The 22,492-nt window shown below is 40.7% G+C and overlaps 1 protein-coding gene across 6 annotated transcripts in view; it reads left to right on the top strand.

Moving 5' to 3' along the window:
- RAD51B (RAD51 paralog B) overlaps positions 1 to 22,492 on the top strand; it is a 750,762-nt gene that overhangs the window by 474,409 nt on the left and 253,861 nt on the right. Inside the window, exon 9 of one of the 6 annotated variants that reach the window (XM_073242230.1) lies at positions 9,754 to 13,037. The exons of the other annotated variants lie outside the window; for them this stretch is intronic. Within the exon in view, the coding sequence (XP_073098331.1) occupies positions 9,754 to 9,815 (62 nt within the window). The 3' untranslated portion in view covers positions 9,816 to 13,037. Of the gene's footprint in view, positions 1 to 9,753; positions 13,038 to 22,492 lie in introns of those variants that run through there. 6 annotated transcript variants of the gene reach the window in all.

Raw genomic sequence — 22,492 nt, 5'->3', positions numbered from 1 at the left:
GCCGCCCTGCCTCCCTAGCACCGGGGTCCCTGTCCCTTCAAGGCTTCCAAAAAGCACTCGGCAAAAAGAGAGAAAAAAAAAGGGGAAAAACGCGCGATTTCTTCCGTCCTCAGGTGCTGGTCTCAGGCACCCACCCACCGGTCCCACAGGGAAAAATGCGGGATATTCTTTGTCCTCAGGTGCCGGTCCCAGGCACCCGCTCACCAGTCCCGCCGCCCTGCCTCCCTAGCACCGGGGTCCCTGTCCCTTTTAAGCTTCCAAAAAGCACTCGCAGAAAAGAGAAAAAAAAAAGGGGAAAAACGCGCGATTTCCTCTGTCCTCAAGTGCCGGTCTCAGGCACCCGCCCACCGGTCCCGCAGGGAAAAACGGGGGATATTCTTTGTCCTCAGGCGCCGGTCCCAGCCACCCGCTCACCAGTCCCGCCACCGTGCCTCCCTAGCACTGGGGTCCCCGTCCCTTCAAGGCTTCCAAAAAGCGCTCACCCAAAAGAGAAAAGAAAAAAAAAAAAGGGGAAAAACGCGCGACCTCCTCCGTCCTCAGGCACCGGTCTCAGGCACCCGCCCCCAGGTCTCGCAGGGAGAAACGCGGGATATTCTTTGTCCTCCGGCGCCGTTCCCAGGCACCTCCTCACTGGTCCCGCCACCCTGCCTCCCCAGCAACGGGGGCCCGTCCCTCTAAGGCTTCCAAAAAGCGCTCGCCAAAAAAAAAACCGCTCCGGTTTCTCTCCACCCGCCGGGAGCCGGGGGGAGGGGCGCTCGGGTCCCGCCGGGCTGGGGCTTGTATCTTACCCCCTTCACAAGGCGCTGGGTTCTTGCAGGTGTGGATGTGGTCTGGATGTTGTCCTGTGTCCTGTGGTCTCTATTTTAGGAAGATTTTTCTTTGTTATATTTTCATAGCTCTATGTGTTTTTGGGAGGAGATTTCCACTGCTCTACTCACGCCGCCATCTTGGCTCCGCCCTCCAATTTCATAGTATTTTGTGGCATTGAACCTGCAAAATAAACTGCTACTTCATTTAGGGAAATAAAATATCTCTATGTGTATTTTTTTTTCTTAAAGAATAAAGAAGAGAGATTTTTGGAAGACCATCACTGATCCTAAAAAAGCAAGAGGTCAATACTCTTACAAGCGTCATGTCTTAAATGTCAGTGTACAAGTAATTATTTACATACGATCACAGGGGAAGTCCCCTCCCATTGTTATTTTTTTTTTCTCTGTCTCTAGACTGAAATGCTTAAAAAAAAAATCCCTGAGTGGGAAAATGATATTTAAAAAAAGAAAAAGGTCTATAAATTTAGTACTGTATTTGCTGAGAAGTAACAGCTCTAGAAAGTGTGGGGGTTTTTTGTTTTGTTCAGTTTTGTTTTGGTATTTTCCAGTGCAGTGCTAATTACAGATGGGAGGTGACTTTACCACTCTGCGGGTTAGAAAGGGCACCTTCTTGGCCACAGTTGGTTACCAGATAAAATACAGGATGCTGAGTTACATTTATATTCTAGATAAACAATAAGCAATTTTTTAGTATGAATACATCCCAAATATTGCACTGGGACATACTTACTCTAAAAAATATTCATTGCTCATCAGAAATTGAAATTGAACTGGGCATCCTGTATTTTTATATGCTAAATCTAGTAATCCTACCTCCTGTATTGAACAAGCTGCACAAGGAGACTGGGCAGTTATTTCTATGATTACTGAAAGTCACTCTCAGTTTTGAACTGAAACAAAGCAATATCTGAGATAAAACTGAAAGTAGAATCAGGTCAGTCATTCAAAGGTGAAGTGAGACCTTTCTCATTTCTTTATCATTGTGCAGCCAGCTCTGAGGATCCATTTCTGTTGGGAGTGGCCCTCCTAGGTCTACTCCAGCTCAAAGTCGTACTTTGTAGACCACAGGGATGGCTTTTTGTTCTAACTTTAATTACAATTATCAGGTCGAAACTGGGGCTCCCTTTTAAATCCAAATTACTTGACCTGCTTAGAGTAGCTTTGGACCCCTTGAATCTTCCATAGAATTCCTGTCTTACTTATGAAGTGGGGCCTGACTAGATACGTGCCTGAGAATAATAAGAGCTGTCATTCTGAGTGCCTAATATGTGCCATTGCATTACCTACACTACCCATGTTGACCTGTGTGAGTTCATATTGCTTCCTAACAATGCTATGATGCTATGAGACAGGTACTATTATTGCCATTTTACAAATGAGGAAATGAAGGTCCAAAGAGGTTAAGTAACCTGCCATTGGAAGGCAGAGCTGGGATTAGTGTTCAGGTCAGCCTGACTCCAAAACTCCTTTGCTTGACCACTGTGCTACCCTCGTAGTGCCCTTAGATCCCCACTCTTCCACTCCCTTCCCAAGCCCCTATTTTAACTCAGTATTGGAATCATCCCTGTTTGTCCTTGTTCCCTACTACCTGGAAATGATAGAAAACTTTCCATCTGAAAGTGGCCCTAAGTAATTTCTGTCCATGTGTGTCATGGAGCATTGCAATAGACATAGAAGACTGGGCACTAGAAGATGTTGGCTTTGGATGCTTCCTATTTTATATGAAAATGATTAAACCAATGGGGAAAAAAACCTCAGGAACTTTATTACATTTTTAAATGTGTCACCATTTTAATATCTTTAAAGAGCCTGAAAAAACTTTCAAGCATTAGACTGTAAGTAGCTCACAGCTCTAAGTTGAGCTCACAGGAATCACGTGATCATTCCAATATGGCTGTTGGTCTCAACTCTGCAGAGCCGCCCCTGTGATCAGCCGACCGTCCTGCCAAAGGCAGAGGCCGCTCTTCCCGACCCACTCCCTCCTCCCCACTTTCCTCTTGGTAAAGAAATAGCAAAAACATACTGTTTGACACCATCTTCTCTTTGAACCAACACGTGCTCCTCCTGGTCCAGTCTTTATATAAACTATTTGTCAGCATTTTGAGTTCATCGAGTAAAAAGTTTCACTTGTTCCAGCTGGGAAAGTTCATGAAATAACTCATTCCATTCCCATCATCTGTTCTGGCCACAGTTAAGTATAAAGCATCTCTGTGGGTACGGTCTACCAAGTATCCCAGTGGCATTTCTCAAACTGTGGGTCCTGGACCCAAGGGTCTGGAAAAATTTCTTTGATTGGGTCGCACTAGACCCCTGATTCTTTCTGGTGGAAAGGTACCCCAGCTTTTCTCTTCTGACTTGCAACCTGTCTCATCTTCGTCTCCCCCTGGAGTCTGTAAGGCGCCTTCTCTTCCCTCCACTCTCTCCCCACGGGTCTCCTCGTCCCCACATCATACCAGTCCTCTCCTATTTCCTGTTTCCATTAACCACCAACTCCTCACAGTTTTAAAAATCAATTCCATAGAATTCTAAAAGGAAAAACAGCAGAGGTAGGGACATAATGTTCTCATCTTCTTCCTTTGCCCTTCACTTTTTTTTTTTTTTTTACAGAAAGAACATTATGTTTACTAGGTTCCCCCCTTCACCAAGTCCCCCCCACATACCCCTTCACAGTCACTGTCCATCTGCATAGTAAGATGCTGTAAAATCACTACTTGTCTTCTCTGTGTTGCACAGCCCTCCCTGTGCCCCCCACGCACTATACATGCTAATTGTAATGCCCTCTTTCTTTTTCCCCGCCCTTATCCCTCCCTTCCCACCCATCCTCCCCAGTCCCTTTCCCTTTGGTAACTGTTAGTCCATTCTTGGGTTCTGTGATTCTGCTGCTGTTTTATTCCTTCAGTTTTCCTTTGTTCTTATACTCCACATATGAGTGAAATCATTTGGTACTTGTCCTTCTCCGCTTGGCTTATTTCACTGAGCATAATACCCTCTAGCTCCATCATGTTGTTGTGAATGGTAGGATCTGTTTTTTTCTTATGGCTGCGTTTAATATTCCATTGTGTATATGTACCACATCTTCTTTATCCATTCATCTACTGATGGACATTTAGGTTGCTTCCATATCTTGGCTATTGTAAACAGTCCAGTGATAAACACAGGGGTGCATCTGTCTTTTTCAAACTGGAGTGCTGCATTCTTAGGGTAAATTTCTAGAAGTGGAATTCCTGGGTCAAATGGTATTTCTATTTTGAGCATTCTGAGGAACCTCCATACTGCTTTCTACAATGGTTGAACTAGTTTACATTCCCACCAGCAGTGTAGGAGGGTTCCCCTTTCTCCACAACCTTGCCAACATTTGTTGTGTTGTTGTTTGTCTTTTTGATGATGACAATCCTTACTGGTGTGAGGTGATATCTCATAGTGGTTTTAATTTGCATTTCTCTGATGATTAGCGATGTGGAGCATCTTTTCATGTGTCTGTTGGCCATCTGGATTTCTTCTTTACAGAACTATCTATTCAGCTCCTCTGCCCATTTTTTAATTGGATTATTTGCTTTTTGTTTGTTGAGGCATGTGAGCTCTTTATATATTTTGGATGTCAATCCTTTATTGGATCTGTCATTTATGAATATATTCTCCCATACTGTAGGATACCTTTTTGTTCTATTGATGGTATCCTTTGCTATACAGAAGCTTTTTAGCTTGATACAGTCCCACTTGTTCATTTTTGCCTTTGTTTCCCTTGCCCAGGGAGATATGTTCATGAAGAAGTCACTCATGTTTATGTCCATGAGATTTTTGCCTATGTTTTTTTCTAAGAGTTTTGTGGTTTCGTGACTTACATTCAGGTCTTTGATCCATTTGGAGTTTACTTTTGTGTATGGGGTTAGACAGTGATCCAGTTTCATTCTCTTACATGTAGCTGTCCAGTTTTGCCAGCACCATCTGTTGAAGAGACTGTCATTTCCCCATTGTATGTCCATGGCTCCTTTATCAAATATTAATTGGCCATATATGTTTGGGTTAATGTCTGGAGTCTCTATTCTGTTCCACTGGTCTGTCTTTGCCCTTCACTTGTGCGAAAATTAACTTTGTTCTATTCTCCTGGCCGGGCAGCCCTAGCCGCTGCCTTGGCCTTTGCGCTCCCTCCTCCGTGGTCTGTCCTTTTGTAAGCCCTCTGCCCACTTCAGGTGTAACTGTTGGTTTATGTACTCGGTAAACGTACAGACTTTTTGTTTCCCTCCTTTTGGATAAAATGGAATGCTGGTGCTGTGAGGGCTTCCAAGATCAATTCTGAAGTGATAGTTTAAAAAGATTTCAAATGAAGCTCTGGGAAAAAGACATTGTTGATGAGTCTCTGCTCTTGGTATTTCATTTCCTCTGATAGGCTCAGCAAACCAACTTTTGGTGCATGATCTGCTCTTCCTTGGGAACAAGAAAGACAGCACAGGAACAGACCTGAGCAAGTTAATTAAACGCTGCATTTTTGTTTCCCCCTCTACAAAAAGGGCAAAATAATCATTCTGACTTCATAGTGTTACTGTAAGGACTCAGTGAAATAATATTTATAAATCCCAAGAGCAATATTTAGCACATAGTAAGCACTATATTAAATAAGCAACTATAATGAAGCAAAATATATATATATATATATATATATATATATATATATATTCTAATTTTGAGCCATACCTGAATAACTATTCAACTTCGTATGATACCTTATAAGTCCAAAATGAATCTAAGTGGCCGTTTCCAAGGACTGCAAGTTAGCATATTCCATAACTTGGAGGACTTTGATAATCTGGTCCTCATGTACTCTTCTCACCTGTATTTTGTCCAAACTGATGGATTACTTCCCATTCCAACTCCCTGTTCAAATCTCCTTTCGAGCCCATCCATGTACAGCCATTGGCCTTGCTGCCTTCCCTCACCTTGGCCGGCAGCATGTGTGACCCAGAATTATTGAGTATCTGCCTAAGGGCAAAACCTTTGTTCTCTTCTAGATCACAAGCTTCTTTTGAGGGGCAAAGGCCACATTTCTGATCATTGTGTATCATTCTTCATGCCTTGTACCCAAATAGTACTCTATAAATGTGTTTTTATTGGCTTACTTGTGCTTTTGCTGATTTGGAAGCTGTTGGCCTAAAGCTAAGTGGCACCCAGTAGAACCTTGCCTCTAGGCCTCATGGAGATGCTCTGTTGAAGGACCAATGTGTCCCTTGTTTGTGTTGGGACCATGGGAGCCTCCATCGTAGGCCAGGACAGACAAAGCCACTGTAAAGTTAGGGGTGCAGTGGAAGGCACAGGGTGCAAGTGGAGGGCCTTCAGGCTGAAGGCTAAAGGTGTTGGCTCTGTACAATTATGAAGAATGCTTTTCGTTAGCCCTTTGAAACAGTTTGATTAAAAAGAGACAGTTAAAATATACTTTTTATAATGCAAAGGACTGCCTTTGACAATATTCCAGCTTTGCAGACCTAGTAGGAAAAGGACTAAACACAGAGTTGGAAGAATCACAGCATCACTGCTAAAAGGTGTAGAGGTTGGAGCAAAATGGAGAAATGGGCATATCCGTTAGTGGCACTCTCTAGAAAAATAAACCAGTACTGTGCTATTATTCATATCCTATGAAATTTTTGGTAGATGGATAAATGAAATTATAAGGGAAAAGCTGTTTTCTAAAAGCCAGTTCTGCCACTCCAGCACAATAATATGTATATCCACACTTTTATAAATATATTTACACAAAACCACATGGCCATGTAACTCTCACATGTTAGAGATACAATTGGCACAGACAGTTGGAATAATTAAAAATTACTATGTGTGTTTTTCCCCCATTTTTGGGGAGTGTTTGATGCCTATAGATGTATGGTTTAAATAACCTTGACTATTAGATATGGCAGCTATGAGAATTTCAAAAGGGGAAGCGAGAATACCGAATGGAGAGGACAGACATCCGTTGTTGCCAGTCTTCTCAGCAGTGCTCAGCTCTGAGAGCCCAGGGACAAGATAATTAAGCCTTCCTGTCCCAAAGACAAGAAGAGCTGGGGAGACATGGGATCCGGGAGTGGGAGGAGATGGGAGGGGTGAAATGTTCAGGATGAGACTTATACTGGCCAAGGGGTGGACAGTTGGTCAGTCTGTGGCACCTGAGCATTGCTGCCTGTACAGCTGAGGGCAAAGATGGGAGGATCATTTGTTTGTGTCTTCATTCTTCAGCCAACCTTTACTGAGTGCTTATCATGTGCCAGATACTGGGCTGAGCCCTGACTTGTGACCTCACTAGGCATTGAGTCTGAGGACTTGGCAGCAAAGGGTGGCATTCCTTAGAGAACTGGGAGACCTGCCAGACAGGAGGCACAGTACAAACTAGGAAGCCTTGGAGAAACCCTGCTTTAGACATAGTGATGCACAAATACTCATTTTTCTGAGAGTTTGAGTTTGACCTTTGGCCATGACATTCAGATACTAAGAGAACATGCAGAAGGACTTCAGAGACCTTGCTGACCAGGGCATGCCATTTTTGAGTTCTTAGAAGCTACAGAGACAGCCAGGAGTGGCAGGAAAAGAAGCTGAGAAGAGTTGCTAGCACAGGCTCCTCAAGTTACCAGTGGCTAGAGTTTACCAACCTCTTAGAGGATCCTAAATAATACCAAACCCATAGTTGAACATACTGTAATTCACTTTATAAGTGCCCAATATATCCATAAATTGTATGTAGTTTACTTACAATGCTGTTTTGGTGGTTCTCAAATAATCTCCTGTTTTATGTTCTGAAGTCCACACAGACAGTGTTAAAAAAGACCATCTGAACCCAGGCAAACAGTCTGCTCCCAATGTGCGTGTCTGGGCATGGATGACTCTTGGTAAACCTTCTAGACTCCTGTTCTTATAGACTCCTGTTCATTCCCCCATTACCATAGATAACACAATGCTTTTATAGTAAGTTGCAAAGCAGTTTATCTTTCCCAGTAAATTATGTGCCTCTTGAAGGTGGGTAGCTGATTCTATTCATCTCTGGCTCCAGCACCTGACACAGAGCCTGGCCCACAGCGAGAGTCCCTTTTGGATGTGCTGGTCTTTTACATGCCAAGATGACACTGGGCTAGTTTGCACGTGCTCCATTCTGAAATGTCCTGCTTTCAAGTGATATCTAATGATAGAAAAGACTTCTTTGTTAACTTTTTTCCTTTCATATCATGTGAGTATATTAAAGATATAAACTTTTCCATTTCATGTTATAGATTAATGTTGGACACCTTTTTCTTTCTAGAGTGACTATCTTTTATTTTTTTTTCACCAATTGCTTCACGCTTTCATTCATACCCTTAATTTTTTCAGACTGTCCAGATTCCTATACAGGCTCCTTTTCCCTTGAAGTCTGTATCTCCTCTCAGGCTACTCTTGCCCTATCCCTTCAGTGCTCTACCTCACACATGCTATGTTCTGCCCAGGTATCCTGCCTATGCCATGTTTTATTATTAATACAAATGAGGTATGAAACCTATCCCTTTTTCTAGCATTTCTGCTTTCTTCAGGGATGTGCTATACATCTCTGCCTCTCTCACAGCAACTAATGCAGTGCCTTACACCCCAGTAGCTGCTCAAAAAATAAATGCTAATAAAATTCCATTAGTGAGGTGAGGTAGGTAGGAGCAGGCATTAGCAAGGGAGCAGTAGCCGACTAGTTAAGAGCTCAAGCATCTGAGTGGGACACCCTGAGTTCTAATCCTGGTGCCCTCACTAACTACATTTATGCGTTTATGACTTTGAGCAACCTGCTTAACCTCCTTGTGCCTGAACGTCATCTTTTGAGGAGAATAGAGGCAGTTACGTAATAAAGATGTTGTGAGCCTAAAAATGTTGTGAGTTGAGATATGTACAACACTTAGCACAGTGCCCAGCCCATAGCAAGAGCTATCATCATCCTTAACAACCACCCTAGGTATTCATTATCAGAAGTTGGGGTTTGGATGAAGAAAGTTCCTCTAGGTCATGTCCTTGTGAAGTCTGGACTGGAATGTACCTTCTTGGATTCCTTGTGGAGTGCCTTTTCTGCTTCAGGATTGTACAGAGCATTTTGACTGAGAGTATTTTTCAACCTTTAGTCCTTGACCTCTACTTATTTATCTGTTGGTGTGGAGCAGGTATATCGCTTTCATCAGATTTTCAAAGGGGGAAATAAGTGAAATAGGACCCAAAACAGGTTAAATGCCACTGGGGAAGACATGGATGATGAGCTGTTCAGCAGGGTAAGAGGTCACCTGTGCACATGGTGGAAATGCACTCAGGACACACAAGTGTGGCTACCCATAGTACTTAGCACCCTACTGTCCCTTAGAATTTAACACTCTGGTTCATCTTGATATGTGCTTTAATGGGCCCTTACTAATTGTCAGGCACTATGCTGGGTCCAGGGATCAGAAACAATGACTGAGACTTGCTTCCTGCTGTTGAGGTGCTCATGGTTATAGCCATTTCTTTTCATCTTTTATTAAACACCAACTGGATAATTTTATTACCCATTAATAAGTAAGATTTGTCTCCCTAGTTGAACTTACTGTGTGCCTAGTACTGTCCTGAATACTATTATAAGCAGTGCTGTTTACCCTGCCACTCCCCACTGGAAAGAAAGGGTAACAGGTTGTAAGGCTGAGGTAGGGATGCTGAGGTGGGGAGGAGGCTGGAGGGTTGTATCAATGCCATGAAAGCTGAGCAGTCCTCGGCCCATCCCACTCTGTCTGTGGCTGATGGTAAGGAGAGGACAGGAGGCTCTTTTGGTCATAAACCATCTTATGCCTAGTTTTAGCCTACAGTCAACTCTAATAAAATGAATAGTAGATGTTAGGACTAGAAATAAAATGAGGTTCAAGTTGCCACTAGAACTTTTTCTACAACCTAATTACTTTTTCTTCCACAGAATACATTACATGTTGTATCAGCCACGATCCCATCAAGAAAAAGAGGACACACCTTCCTTAGGCTCATTTAGGGCACTTGAATAACAAAAGGTGTATTTTTAATGGAGCAGACAGGGTGCCTGGAAACCAGAAGGGCTAGTGCAGTATTCTGGAGCTAATCATAGTGGGACTCTATCAGTACCCCTAGACCTGAGAGACAAGGGCATGGGCTGGAATCTAGGAACAGCAGAGAGGACTTCCTAGCAGGATCTGAGACCTTCCGTCAAGAGGTGTAGGCAGCCCGTAACTCAGGCTGCTCTCCCTGCTCCAGTCTCCTGCTGGTGCCCCCAAGAGGCAAACCAGGAAAGGGTCCTGCTGATGTGGTGCACACAGGTCCAGTTCCAAAGCAGAGAGCAGGGTGAAGAAGGATGGGGAGTGAATCTAGAAGAACACAGAGGAAGATATGTGGCAAACATGTTTTCATGTTTGATTTTAGAGGTAAGAGTGTATATTCAGTTTTATATCTGTTTCGGCAAGCTAAAATGTTAATAGGTTATAAAACGTTCTGCCATAGTTATTATGACATCAATTTGATGGTCTCAGTTACTTTTCTCAGTGGCTTACTGCTTAGTTTTTTTTTCTTTTATGGAAAGTTGTGTATAAATTATCCTGTTTTCCTCTAGAGCACAAATTCTAGAGAATAAAAATGGTATTCTTTAGAAATTTTCCTTTTTACAAAGAGAGTTCTCTTTTTCTCTCCACTGCTTTCTGCTTCTAATCTTAGGCCAAGAGTATATTGCATTTGGAGACATCTAGCATGGTGCTTCCCAAACCTTTTCAGCCAAAGACTCCTTTGGGTATCCAACTAAATTTCCTGGTTTTCTTGGTTTTAATACCAATGCCCATATTACCCAATGAGATTATTTTTATTACTTACAAATATTTTTATAATTAACTAAAGACTCAACAAGGAATCAAGGGTAAACAGACTGTAATTATTTTAAGTTCTAACCACTATGAGTGGATATTAATCTTTGAGAAGGTATTATTAAAACATGGTATAAAATGGTCATAAATTGAATATCAAGTCATGATTACAAAGGAATATCTGTGACTATAAAAGGCAAACTGGAACTTAAAAGTTAATCACTGTACCATAGGAAACATGATGGTGGTACATTGCAGCACAGTATTTGTGAGTCTTAGAATAGGATCTTGTCTTCTAATTATTCACTGATTTACATTAATTTACTATGACATTCAGCAAGAAACCCCTGAAGTCACTTTCAAAAAGTAAGTAATTTCCTAGAACAGCTGTCTTACCCCTGCTGACAACCCCATAGCCATTCACTTCCTTACAGGAGCCTCTGCCCCCCCACCCCCCCACCTTGCCATCTACCTCATACATCCATATCCAGCCTCGTTTCTGTGCCACCCTTTCTTTCTGAGCTGCCCTAAAGTCTCTGCAAAATTGTGATCAAACTTCACTGAGCCAGAGATCAAAGAAATGCTAAGGGAATTCTCAGTATAGGCTTAAAGTATATGGTTCTTCTTAGATCTGTGGGTGTGATTTCCTTAATTCTTGGGTAGCCCTCCCTGAAATTACATAGGAAGGACCATGTCTTCTCAACCCTTTTCCCTTCACCCTGCTTCCCACTGCATTCCAGCCCAGCAAGCATTTTCTCTTAGGCATTGCTAGGCAATGCTACTACTGTCTTAAGTGTTTGAGGTCTTGTGCTGGTCATGGGCCAGTGGTCACAAATGGGCCAGGCTGCTGGCCAGTAGATTGATCCTTCAAGCCTTTACTGATTCCATACTGTGTGTCACAGACGATGCTATCTGTGGACTCCCTGAAAGCCACGAGGAGACGCTGCAGAGCAAGGAAGCCAGAGTGACATATCCTCCCCTCCCAAGTCTCCCTCCCTGCTTCTTTTGGAAATAGCACCTCCTTTTTTCCTTTGGGGGTCCACCCCATCCTGCTCTACATCTATGTGGTTCACGTAAGTCTGGTGCCACCCTCCAGCTCTGGAGGTTGGCTCTGAACCTGGACTACACCAAGCAGAAGATCAGTGATTAGTGTAGGAATAAATACGTGATCTAAGCTAAGGACATAGAATCTACCACAAGAGCTTGGCTGGAACTCCTGGGAAGGGAGACCCCCTCTATTTGCCAGGGCTTCTAACCTGGTAGAATGTGGGCCTCTAGCCACCACTCAGGAATGCCGACATATTGGAAGGGGCTGAAAGGTGGAGACAGATTCCCATCCTTGCTTGAGGACTCGGGTCCAGCCGCCTGGGTGATGTGACTCATTCATAGGCCCTCCCTACTGTTTTGCCATTAGGACAGTTTGAGTTGGCACTCTGTCACTTACAGCCTGGACTCCTGAGTAAAACATCCACATATCTAAGAATTCAACACTTTCTGGGACCTTTAGCACCCTGGAGACCACAAGCTGCCAAAAAGGTGCCATGGTCGGCTTGAGCTGCAAGTCCCAGAGAGCGACACAGAATCTGCTTCCTTTCCTTTGGTTCCAGAGAGCATGATGAGGCACCTATGGAATCTGGGAATCCCGAGAGGAGAACTGGGACTGATAACAAGGTGTATTACCAGCTGAGTGTGACATCTGTGATTACATATGTTAAAACCCTGTGAGGTCTGGCTTTTACCTGAAGGAAAAGAAACCATTCTAAATGATGTGAGGATTTTTCACTTTTAAACAAGTTAATGTTAAAAATATTTTTTGATAACATAGTTAAAGAGGTCAAAATAAAGAATCATTCATATATATATATATGCGTGTGTGTGTGTGTCTATATATGTATGTATGTGTATGTATATAGTGTGTGTGTGTATGTGTAGGTATGTATGAATATACATACCTATATATATTTTTTAAAGGCACACTTCAAAACCTAACATCATGCAAGGCTATGTTAACAGGAGTCTGGTATGAAAAGCTGGGTCACCATATTCAGCATTAATGAGACACTTCGGAGCAAAGCTCTCATTCAGCTACCATGCCCAGCTTGGGCTTCTGCATTCTGAGAGGGGGTGGAAAGCAATTGAAATGATTAAAAGCCTGGGAAATCAGATCTCTGAAGAACGATGAAAGTGGGCTATTTAACCTAAAGAAAAGAAGCTTGAAGGGAGAAAATAAATGGTATTTAAGTATAGAAAGAGTTCTTATAAAGAAAAAGATGGCAGATGTTTTCCTCGTCCACTGAGTATATTAAGAGAAAATTGCCATAGACATTTCATTTGTACAAAAGAAGTATTTTTCTAGCAGATAGCAGATAGGATTCTTGTACTGGGAGAGAGTTTGGTCTAGATAACCTTTAAGATTCCTCTTCATTAAAATTCTGTGATTACTTATATTGAGGATTTGCTTATCCAAAGAATTGTGAAATCACTTACTGCCTATCTTAAAAGGTAAGATGAACACACACTGGTTGGTTTCATTCAGGTGTAGTCACTCTGCCCAGCAGTGACTTCCAACACTCATGCCTGTGCAGAAGCAAAGGCTGTGTATGGACAAATAACATAACATTAAAGATAAAAAGGTGCAGAACAAAAAACCTAGTGACAAGGTAATGATAAAACCTAGGATTTCTATTTTCTACTCTTTCTTTTTTGCTATTAGGCAGCAAATTGTAATTCATTTCTGTATTAAGTATATAAGTGAGACATTATATAGCATTGGTGCCAGTATTTTTAAAGGGGTAAAATTAAGTGTATGGGTTCCACATTGAGTTAGGCGCATTTAATGTTGACTCTTGCAGATATCTCGCTTGTTTTTTACTGTAACTTGACTAGTCTAATTATAGATAAAGAAACTTCAAACCAGGACTTAAGAAAATGGATTTTACTTAGGGAAACAATTCTGTTTCATATATGGAAAAGCTATTCTAAAGAATCTAAAGAACAGTAGCTTTGACATTATTACTGCTTTGATGGCTTAGATTATTTAAAAGTTAGGATTAAGAAACAATTACAGGCCACATGTTACTCCACTTTCTTCTCTGCTACTTGGGCCATTACATCAAGTTCTACTATGTGGTGACTCAGGATGCTTCATACAAGTACCAGCTCCTCTGACTGTAGTTTTAATGCATCCACACTTCTGCTAAGTATCTATACAGTTGGGTTCTGCAGTTTCCTTGGCCATATTGCTAAGAATCTGCAGATCCCGCATACTGCACACCAGTAGTCACATCCCCTTTGTGGAGCCCACACGGTCACTTAAAAGTAATTTATCCAGGAGGCTTTCCAACCTTTAAGTGAATCTTCTAATAAGCAGAGGCCAACTGACTTCACAGTTAGTTATTTTAAGTAAATTCAAATGATAATTCTGGGATCTGTAGTTTTCAAGTTACAGGGAAGAGAGACAAATAGCAAGTCTGCATACCTGTTGTTGAAAAGTACTGGGGGAGCAGTTTGCTGAAGATGGTGATTTTGATGGAAAGGGGCCTTACAATACCCCACCAGGACTCATTTCACAAATGAATTATGGAAGAAAAGCCAATCAAGAAACTAAACCAAACAAGCAGACAAGCCAAACATCTTCAAACAGCACATCAACAAAAGCCGAACTTCCAGAAGGAGTTCATATTATAAGTTTGCTTTTTAAAAACTGATTTAGAAACAAGAAACTAGTTTCTAAGTTTATTTCCACTTTTGCCCTCTGAACTCTGTCTTGTTGAAAGATCCAGGGTATCAGATTCTCTCCCATAATTTCCTTTCAATAGGATTTACTGTATTACCCACCCATCCCCCAAATATAAATGGCTAAAACAGCTGGCTCTTACCCTCCTGGTATACACCCACAAACACAAAGGAGATACACACACATACGTACAGTGTACATCTCTGCATATATAAACATACACTTTGGTCATTTATTTTTTTAAACAGAATAAAGGCCATTAATCAAAATACAATTCATTTTAACAGTCAAGGCTTGACACAAGTTCATTATTTCAAGAAAACCCAAAGAGACTAAGCTCCCTTTCATAGTATTGTTTTCTCTCTAAACCTCTGTAGGGTGCATGGCTCTTCTCCACTGAGGAAGTTAGGGACAGAGCCATGGAGCAGGCTTGTGGCCTACATGTTAAAAGATCTAAGATCTCTTGGGGAAGGAATTGATGCCACATATTCCCTCACCTCACAGAAGTGAAAATTTTACTTCTGTTGTATTTCTAATTTTAGGTTTTCTTTAGTTAGCCCAGGACAAAGAAAACAAAAACATTTCTCCCTGTTTCTCAAAAGAAAAAACTGAGGTGCAAAAAAATATAGCTAAATACCTTTTTCTATAACATTTCAGTTTTGTTTCATCTGCTCTTTTCTTAAATGTTTTGTTTGGTTGAGAAGAAACATTTTCAAATCATCTCATCAGTGTGAAACCTTTCTTTAGAAAGCTCAAGAGAGGCTACACTTTCTCTTCTTCATCCTGTGAGAGAAAATGGAAAGCCTAGTATATATTTCTCCTTACTACTAACTAGGAAACAGGGGTGTAGTGTAGCATAGTGACCAGGACAGTGGCTAGGCAAATGAAAATGAACTCACGAGCTCTGTCTGCAACCAACCCATCTAAATGAGTAGGTAGTTTGTTGGTTCCTAAACAGCATGACCTCACTCTTTCTGCTGTTGAATGTAGGCTTTGCTATGAAGCCTGCCAGCAGATTGGATGGCCCCTGGCCCATTTGGGGCCAACCAGCAGCTGACAATTCCTCTATGATCTAGGACCCTCTAGCCTTAAGAAGTTAGGCATATTCATATTCTCCAAATAAATAAGAAAAGTGACAACCGAACAGAAAAATGGGCAAAACTATATACTGGCAATTTTTAGAAGAAACCTAAGTATTCAACTTAGAAGTCATTAAATAAAAATTAATACAAAAATGAAATATTACTCTTATCATAAGTTTAGCAAATAAAATAAAGAAAAAAGCCACAAAAACTAAAAACAAAACAAAATTTTAAAAGCCCTAAATGTTGGTGAGCAAGTGAGGAAACAAGAACATTTTTATTGGGAGAGTAAATTGTACAGTCACTTTGAAGAACAATCTAGCAGCATCTGGTTAGACGTCAAGAGGTACAAACACTGAAATCCAATAAATGCAGTTACAGATGTCTTAGAGATATTCTGTTACACTGATAATGTACAAAAAAGACTATATTTTTAAAAACAAGACTAGAAGTATGAATGCCAAATTCTTGATAGTTGTTGTTACCTGGAGAGGAAAATGCGGTTGTGCTCAACTTGATGTGTATCTTAATGTACAAGACAAAAATTTGTTTAAAAAACTAAGGAATATACAGAAACAGTGTCATGCTCTTCTCTGTACTTTTCTGTATTTAAAATTTTCTCAAAGTTTAAAAAGAAGATAGCCATCCATGCATTTCACTAGGACAATCAGCATACTTTAGTCCTTCAGTAATTTTCTGATTCGCATCTTTTCAGTCCTGAAGCACGTTGGCTTTCCTTCATGATACCAACAGGTTTCACCAGGATCGATTTATCTGCCTGGAGCCGGTTATAAGCTCTGTGAAGGTGCTACTGATAAGGCCTGACAATGTGGGGAATTGTAGAAAAGGGCTGGAATCTTTTTCTTTTTTTTCATAACTTTTCATCGAGTTGGAAAATAGCTTCAGGGATCACCTAATATAAGTATTTTATTTAAATGCAGCAACTAAGGCTTTGAGAGCCTTGTTCAAATTTACCTGCTGATTAAAAGGTAGGGTAGGGGCCAGAATCTGTGACTACTGATTTTCCAGTAGTTCAAAAACATTGACATGCAGGAATTAAAGCTCTACAGAGCTTTCCTATAGAGCCTTAACTGTGGACAAGCAGGCACCCACCACAAGTCTGGTGTTATGGAAATGGCCATCAGGTCAGCAGTTCTTCAGGAGAAAAATCTATGTGGTCACTACATTCTATCAAGCAGTACAGCATAGAGGTTAAGAAGTTTATCAGAAATCACATTTGCCTGGAAACATAGCCTGGCTCTGCCACTTGCAGCTATTTTACCTGGGCTGTTATTTAACCTCTCTGTGCCACAGTAAAAGTGAGAAGAGTAGAACCTATTTCAGGGTCTATAAAGGCTAAAAGAATTAATGATATAATATGTGAAAATTGTGTCTGATATACGTGTTTAACAAATATTAGCTATTATTATATCATTTGAAGACCAATTGAGGAAACTGAATATTTAGTTATGGTTCTGCCATTTTTTGCCTTAAACCTTATACCTATCTCTCAAATCTGTCATTAGTATCTTCCTTCATAGTTGACTTGGATTAAGTCTCAGTTTTGCAGTTAAGAGAACAGAATTCAAGAAGGTTATGATCATTTATTTTTCGGGAACAATGTCCAATATATAACAGCAATTATATTTCCTTTTCATTGTATTTCATTCAACATCTATTCTTCCCTTTTGGTACACATGGGGCTACACATGAGCGATACTAAGTAATGAAGTTGACCATAGGAGAGGACTCAGTCCTTGGAAGTCTTACTGTCCAATACCTAGATGGCTATTGTGATGCTGTCCAATCAATTACCAGCAAGTTCTTGAAGTTTTTCAAGAAGAAAATACCCATTCATTGAACTGTACACTAAGATTTGTGCATTTCATTGTATATACCTCAATATAAAATATAATAAAAATTCAGATTACTATTAAAAAAAGGAGGAAATATCCTGTTTCCCCATCGTCATTTTGACAGTGCCTTGAACCTTAACATAAGGTTATGGCAGAATTGTATTTGCTGCCAAAATTTGTATCTGTTTTTGGAGGGGGTTTCTAAGTTCCAAATCAGATTCTCTTTCTCTGTATCAGTTTATTGGAACTCCCACTGTTGTATATTAATCCTGATGTGCCTTCACATAGTCACTGATGGAAAATTCATTCCCAGGGTTTATAAGAGAGCTAATCATATGTCTATTTGTTTCTAGTGCCTCTTAATCAAATGATGTAATTCTTAAAAGATGCATTTATACAGTAGAATATTATAAATCTTTTATGGCTGAAAAAAGTTTTTACAAATATTACAGTAACCTTTCCCTTCTACCTCAGAAAAAATTCACTCTTTAAACCTGAGGTAAATTCCTTTGTCAAAGTAATAAGAGGGTGATCTCACTTCTAGTTTTACTTACTAATTTATTCCATAATTTGGGTGTTAATCTTGCTATCAGATGAATACAATCAACTTTTGGACTCAGTTTCTTCCTGTAAGGAGAGAATTTATAAACCAAATTCCCACTTAATTGCCTCTTTTGCACACACCCACATCTTATTTTCATTTGTGCCTAGCCTGGTCCATTGCAACCTATAATTGTCCAGCTAAATAATGTTTTTTAAGATTTGATGCTTTGCCAAAATGATTTAGATTTAAAGCTGCAAGGTCCAGTTTATTGATATGTGAATTAAACCTGAAATACTTCAAACCCTTGGAACCTTAAACCTTTTTTATGACTGATGACGGAAGTTGACCATTTGTTCAGTGTGGAAGTAAGTGCTAAGATTAGTCTTTCCCAGCATGCAGCTCTGTGGAAGTGGTAAACACTTTTGTATCCTATGGTTACTTCTTTCCTTTTTGCCACTGTTATCCTGGTCCAAAATGCCCGTGTTCCTTTGATGCCTAGCTTTCTGCTGTGTACTGGCTGCTGTTCCATAAGCTATAGTTATGAGCTTGAGCTTTTTAAAATGTCCCCTACCTGGATTCTATCCCAGACCTGCTGAATCAGAATCCCTGGGGAAACAAGGGTATTTGTGTTTTAAAAAAGCTCTTCATGGCATTCTGATGCTCTACAAGAATTGAGAACCACTGTCTTATTGCCTATATTAGAATCTTTTGATGGTAAATAATTGAAACCCACTCAAACTGTCATAACAAAAAATTTACCATAAGGAAGCAAGAGAATCTTGAAGAACACAAGGATATGGGATCCCCTGGGGTTCATAGGAGACCAGAGCTGGGAACTAGAGTGCTGACAAGGGACCAGGCAGCTCGTCCCTGCTGCCAGGGTGTATATCCCTCTGTCTGCCCTGCTTCCTCCAGAACCATGTAGACTCAGGGCTTGGCTTCTCTCCTTGTAGCTACTTCCTTCCTTCTCTCCTCCTCAGCTGGCCACTTTCTTTGCTTAGAGAGCACATGACAAAACATGGTACCTCCTTAGTACCCAATTCTATATGTTCCCAGTTCGGCTGACTGGTCCAGGCTGACTAGCATCTCCCAATCTGAGTTCTTATGAGAAGATCCGATTGGGTAGCATAAATAATGATCTGCCCTTAGCCCTATCAGATACCATGATTCAAACAGGCTGCAGAGGGCCCACCCTGTGTGAGTTCGGATTGGAGACTATTCAGATAGCTCAAAGTATTCCTGTGTACTTGCCATATTCTTACTGTCCATCCTACCCCAGCATCTATACCAAATAACTTTATTTCTCAACTCAGCTTTATTGCCAATATTTTTACAATAAGGAAGGTGAGAAACAACAATTTCCAAGTATCAGGGTAATTTGACCTTGTAGATGCCACGAAGCCGAACATTGAGTGTACTGTCCTCTCTGCCTAGTTCTCCTTCTTATAAATATGTGTCAGTTTGAATGTTGAGAAAATAGATACTTGGGAAATCTGCTACTCCCAAGTAGTAAAAGTTGAAAAGTAGTAGAGTAAGATAACAATGGAATGGCTCAGTAATTTTCAATAATGCATATAATTTAATCATCAAAATGAAGAATGTTTAAAGGAATTGAGGTAGTTTATCACAGGCAGTGCTGAGGTCTGATCTTATAATGATATTTTACAGAAAATGCTTCTGTTTTTTCTTTGTCTACTCAGGGTTAATAAAAGGAAATGCTTTTAGGAGGAATATAACATAGTGCCTAGCACAGGGTTAGTATTCAATAGTATTTTACTAATAGCATTTCCTTAAAATATTTATTAGAAATAACTTGCAGGTGGTTTTGAAACATTGGAATGAATTTCCAAGGAAAGTAGATAAGCTTTTATGCTTTTATTTTCCCTTCCTCCACCTTTCTTTAATCATTTCACCACCAACTTGCGTATATGGGATAGCCAAAGATATCCATGATACTTGTCTGTAGGAGATCAGAATTTGATAAGGGAAGTAAAATATGAAAGCAATGGATAACACTCCCACCTTTGGTGTTCAGGGATCTCCACATGCTCTCACTTGTCCCATTTCCTTCTTATAGGGTAAGAACAGGGAAGTATGGCTAACTGTCTCTGTTTTACTGCTGAGTAAACAGTTAAAGAGTCAGTCATTCCTACAATTTAAGATTCTAATTTTGCTGTTATTTGCACCTTCAGGGAAGGTAAGAAGCAATAATTTCCATATATTGTTGCTGACTTAACTTTGTGGATGTTCCTAAAATCACTGAGCAGAGAGAATATCAAGATAAAGCACAATGTTAATGACTAAAATAGAATTGAGAATGAATTTGGTCCCTTTAAAGGGCAATAAGAACTCAGGTGACTGTATTTCAGTAAATTGTAAAGCAGAATAAAATGCATGATGGATAAAATAAATCACAGAAATATGTATTAGGGAAGGTTGAGCTATAAGTATAATATAATAAGAAAAATAAAAACTGAAAGTAGTAGTTGATAAATATATCAGAGTGCTTCATCATTAAATAACCATCCTTTATAGAATAATTGGCAATTATATAATATATATAAATATTCTATAATTATATGATAATTATAGAATAATTGGCAATTCCTAGAACATATCTTAAATCGTTAAAGTTTTGTGTAAGTCTCAACTTTAATATCCTAGGTCAAAGGCACAAGAGAAACAATCTATAAGTAATGTTTTCAAGTACTTTATAAGCTTATGATAATTACTGTATTATCTAGGGCTCTTAGATGCAAGGAACAGATCCAATGGAATTTATTGGCTAATGTAATTGGGAAGGCTAAGGGCTGGATCTAACTGGGTTTCCAACAATGTCATCATTGTTTCTACTGCTCTTTCCATCTCTCTGCTCTGCTTTCCTCCTGCTGGTTTTATTCTCAGCAGGTTTTGCCAGATGGTGACAAAGCAGATTCCCTGGTTCTTATCTCTAGAATCTCAGAAGACATGAGGTCCTTTTTCTTTCTGCCTTTAAGTAAGTCCCACGCAAAAGAATCTAGTTGGCCTTCTGCAGCACTTGCTTACCCCTCTGGCAGGAAGACAAGGGCCCCAAAGGTGGGGCTGGGGCAGTTCTCCAAAGTAAAGAAAGGCTTCTGTTACGAGAAAAGGGGGAAGGGGTGTTGAGTAGGCAGAAAGAACAGATGTCCAACCATACATTACACAATTGCATGCCAGGCACTTTCACATCCTTGGAGGGTGGCAGGGGGAAGCCTTCACTAATGAAAAAGAAGTACAGCTTGAAATGTTTTAAGTAGTGAAAGAAGAAAATCAAGGTACTTTTTAATATTCTCTCCAACACCCTAGGTTACAACTAATCATTACTTCTTCTTTGCTCCAAAATATTTTGTTTACCCCTCTACTTTGTCACTTGCTTATCTTGTTTCTATAGATCTGTCTTCCTGAAATAGGATGTGGACATTTGAAGACAGAACTTTGTCTTTTATCTCCTTACCTCCAGTGCATGGGATGCAGAAACCACTTGATGCTTATTAATGGAATTGGATGCTAGCTATCATATGTACCGCTTAAATTAGGAAAATAATATATATTTTTTTAAGTTTGCTAGACAAGGGCTTTGGGGGGAAGTCCTTACTCTCTATAAGGAAGGGTTTCCCTGAGCCACTCCTGGTCTCTCTGCTTCCTACTCCCAACTCCTCAAGGGGAAGTGGAACGGCTCCCCAGGGAGCCCAAACAGCACCCAAACAGCATCTGGCACTTCCTCTCATCCTCTGACAGGTCCAGAATTCAGGTGTGGAGAAGTCATGACATTCAAAAGCCACAAAGACAGAAACAGAATTTTCCGAGACACCCTGAAGCATAGCTTCATTTGTATGGTTTCCTTGCCTAGATTGTAATCAAGAAGACACCGATTTTTGTTGATGTTTTTAAGCAAAAAAGATGCTATTCCTCCTTGTGGCAAATAGCTCTTCTAGTTACCATGTCACCAAACCAAAATCCTGGGAACTAACTGAGACTTCCTTTCCTCTTTGCCCCCGCTTCTCCCAAGCACGCCCCCACCACCAAGGTTTCCTCATCACTACTTTCCATGTCCAGCCCTACATCCAGTCTCGAAGTTCACACCTTGCATCTTCTCTCACCTGAAATGGCCCAGCAGCCCCACGCAGTCATCCCGCACTCCGCCTTGTGTGCTGCTGCCAAAATGCCCATTCTGATACGTAGTGAGAGTATATTACTATTTTATTTGGAACCCTTCAGTGTCTTTTTACTACCTCTAGGATTTAGTCCAAACTCCCTAGTATACACACAGGGCCCCAAGGATCTGTCGGCCACTGAGTTCTCCAGCCCTATCTCTGAGTGCTTTCTCTCTGGTCCTCATGTCTCTATTACCCCTTTTTGCCCAAAACATATGCTCTAGAGCCATTGTGAAGTATTCAGAGAACCTCTTATGGGCTAGGCTATTTCACATTTGGGGGTGGCTTTTGCTGCTCTTCTACCCATAATTTACCCCTTCCAGCCCCCCTTCCCAGGAAGAAACAGCTTATCTTTCACGATTCAGCCAAAGTGCTGCCTCCTCCCTGAAGCCTTTTGACAACTCACCCTCAGGAAAAATTGAGCACTCTGTTCCTCTGTCCC

This window comes from Manis javanica, chromosome 8, assembly GCF_040802235.1.
Source record: "Manis javanica isolate MJ-LG chromosome 8, MJ_LKY, whole genome shotgun sequence".
NCBI lineage: Eukaryota > Metazoa > Chordata > Mammalia > Pholidota > Manidae > Manis > Manis javanica.
The sequence above is the reverse complement of the archived record's forward strand: the minus strand, read 5'-3'. Positions and strand labels throughout refer to the sequence as shown.